Below are 1,511 nucleotides of genomic sequence, written 5' to 3'. Positions count from 1 at the left end.
AATAGCCCTGGGAACATGTTTGACATTGTTTCATAAGTTAGCCAAATGGTGTGCAGGAGAAGTGACTTGGGACTTTTAATGGAGTGATCCATAATTGATGCTCCCATTATGGAAAATTCAGTTTAAGAGTATGTTCGAAAGATGATAAAATGAAGTAATTTAAAAGAAATGCAAATCTTTCTCCTTAGAGAAAACTGGTCTAATACAACCTAATTTTTACAAAAAACTTAGTCACCACAATTAGAGAAAATCTTTCCATGCAGAATTAATTAGATGTATCCAGTTCTTATAAGTGGATAATCCTGACTATTCAACACTGACGTTGGTACTGACAAAGGTAATTAAAAGAAGGTGATTTAGAATCATTGCATATGATCACGAGGAATATGACTAACAGAGCAATGAGGGATACATTTTACTCAAAACAAAATAAAGAGAGTCAATTCTTGTTTATCTACTAATGGATCATACGCTTCATGAATATTCTGCAGTCCCAGGAATACAGGAGTGTATGTCTCTCTCATCGCACCTCAAAATGAAGGATTTGGAGGGCATATTTTTGGCTTTTTTATTTTTTGCTATTGCTATAATGGCACAATGTAATAGAGCACAAACTTGACTGTACAAATTAGAAATAACATATGATTGTTCCGTTAGGCATTGTCACTTCTTCCCTCTTTCCCACCTTTTACTCTTTCGGTAATTCTGATCTTAAGGTGCACTAAGAAGTGGAACTTACATAATTCACAGTTTTTGCCTTCGAATCCTTCCAAGCAGGTGCAGATGTACTCCCCGAGGCCATCTCGACACTCGCCCTGGTTCTGGCAAGGATTGTTTTCACACTGGTCGCCATCTGCAAAGAAAGGATTTGGAAACCAAACTGTGCAGACAATTTCCATCCTACTGGAAGTGACTTGGCTGTGTTGATCTTGGCACACATTTTGCAAATAACTTGCATGAACCTGAAGTTGCTCCCTGTAAACAATGTCTCATATCTGGACTTCACAATTTATCACCACCTTTTGTGGCTCTGTGTACGTGATGTCCTTCTTTTGGGTATTTGGCGACGTTCTGCTTATTTAACTCTTTCGTGTGTACTGGTACACGACCCCACCACTCACATTTTCCACCTCTGGGGTTTGTAGGTTTGCTTTTGTAACGTTTTTAATACGAGCTGGCAGTGGGGCAGGAACGTCTCTAACTGTGGAAACTGTGTGTTGTTTGTGCCGTGATGCTGTGCTGAGCTTATTGCAGGAGGTGCTGCAGCCAGGAGGAGGGACTGCGGATAACTTTTGTCTCTATTCCCCCCATACAGTGAGACAAGCCTTGTAAGTACATTTACTGTTTCCTTTGTGTTACCGGGAAGGTGCCGTTTTCAGCGTTAGGTAATATTCAAGTGTCTAAGTTATTTTCAGCTGAATTACACCGTAAACACGCATCCTTGACATACTTCATGTACCCAGGTACACACAGATACCAATTACGGTTTTTGGCCGTTCGGAATTCTGAAC

The 1,511-nt window shown here is 40.1% G+C and overlaps 1 protein-coding gene across 1 annotated transcript in view; it reads right to left on the bottom strand.

Annotated features, from left to right (window-relative positions):
* The window catches only part of F10 (coagulation factor X), a 28,587-nt gene that overhangs the window by 13,854 nt on the left and 13,222 nt on the right, over positions 1 to 1,511 (bottom strand). Inside the window, 1 exon segment of the mRNA XM_023737439.1 lies at positions 740 to 853. Within this exon segment, the coding sequence (XP_023593207.1) occupies positions 740 to 853 (114 nt within the window).

The sequence above is a fragment of the Trichechus manatus genome, unplaced genomic scaffold, assembly GCF_000243295.1.
Source record: "Trichechus manatus latirostris isolate Lorelei unplaced genomic scaffold, TriManLat1.0 scaffold00102, whole genome shotgun sequence".
Taxonomy (NCBI): domain Eukaryota; kingdom Metazoa; phylum Chordata; class Mammalia; order Sirenia; family Trichechidae; genus Trichechus; species Trichechus manatus.
The sequence above is the reverse complement of the archived record's forward strand: the minus strand, read 5'-3'. Positions and strand labels throughout refer to the sequence as shown.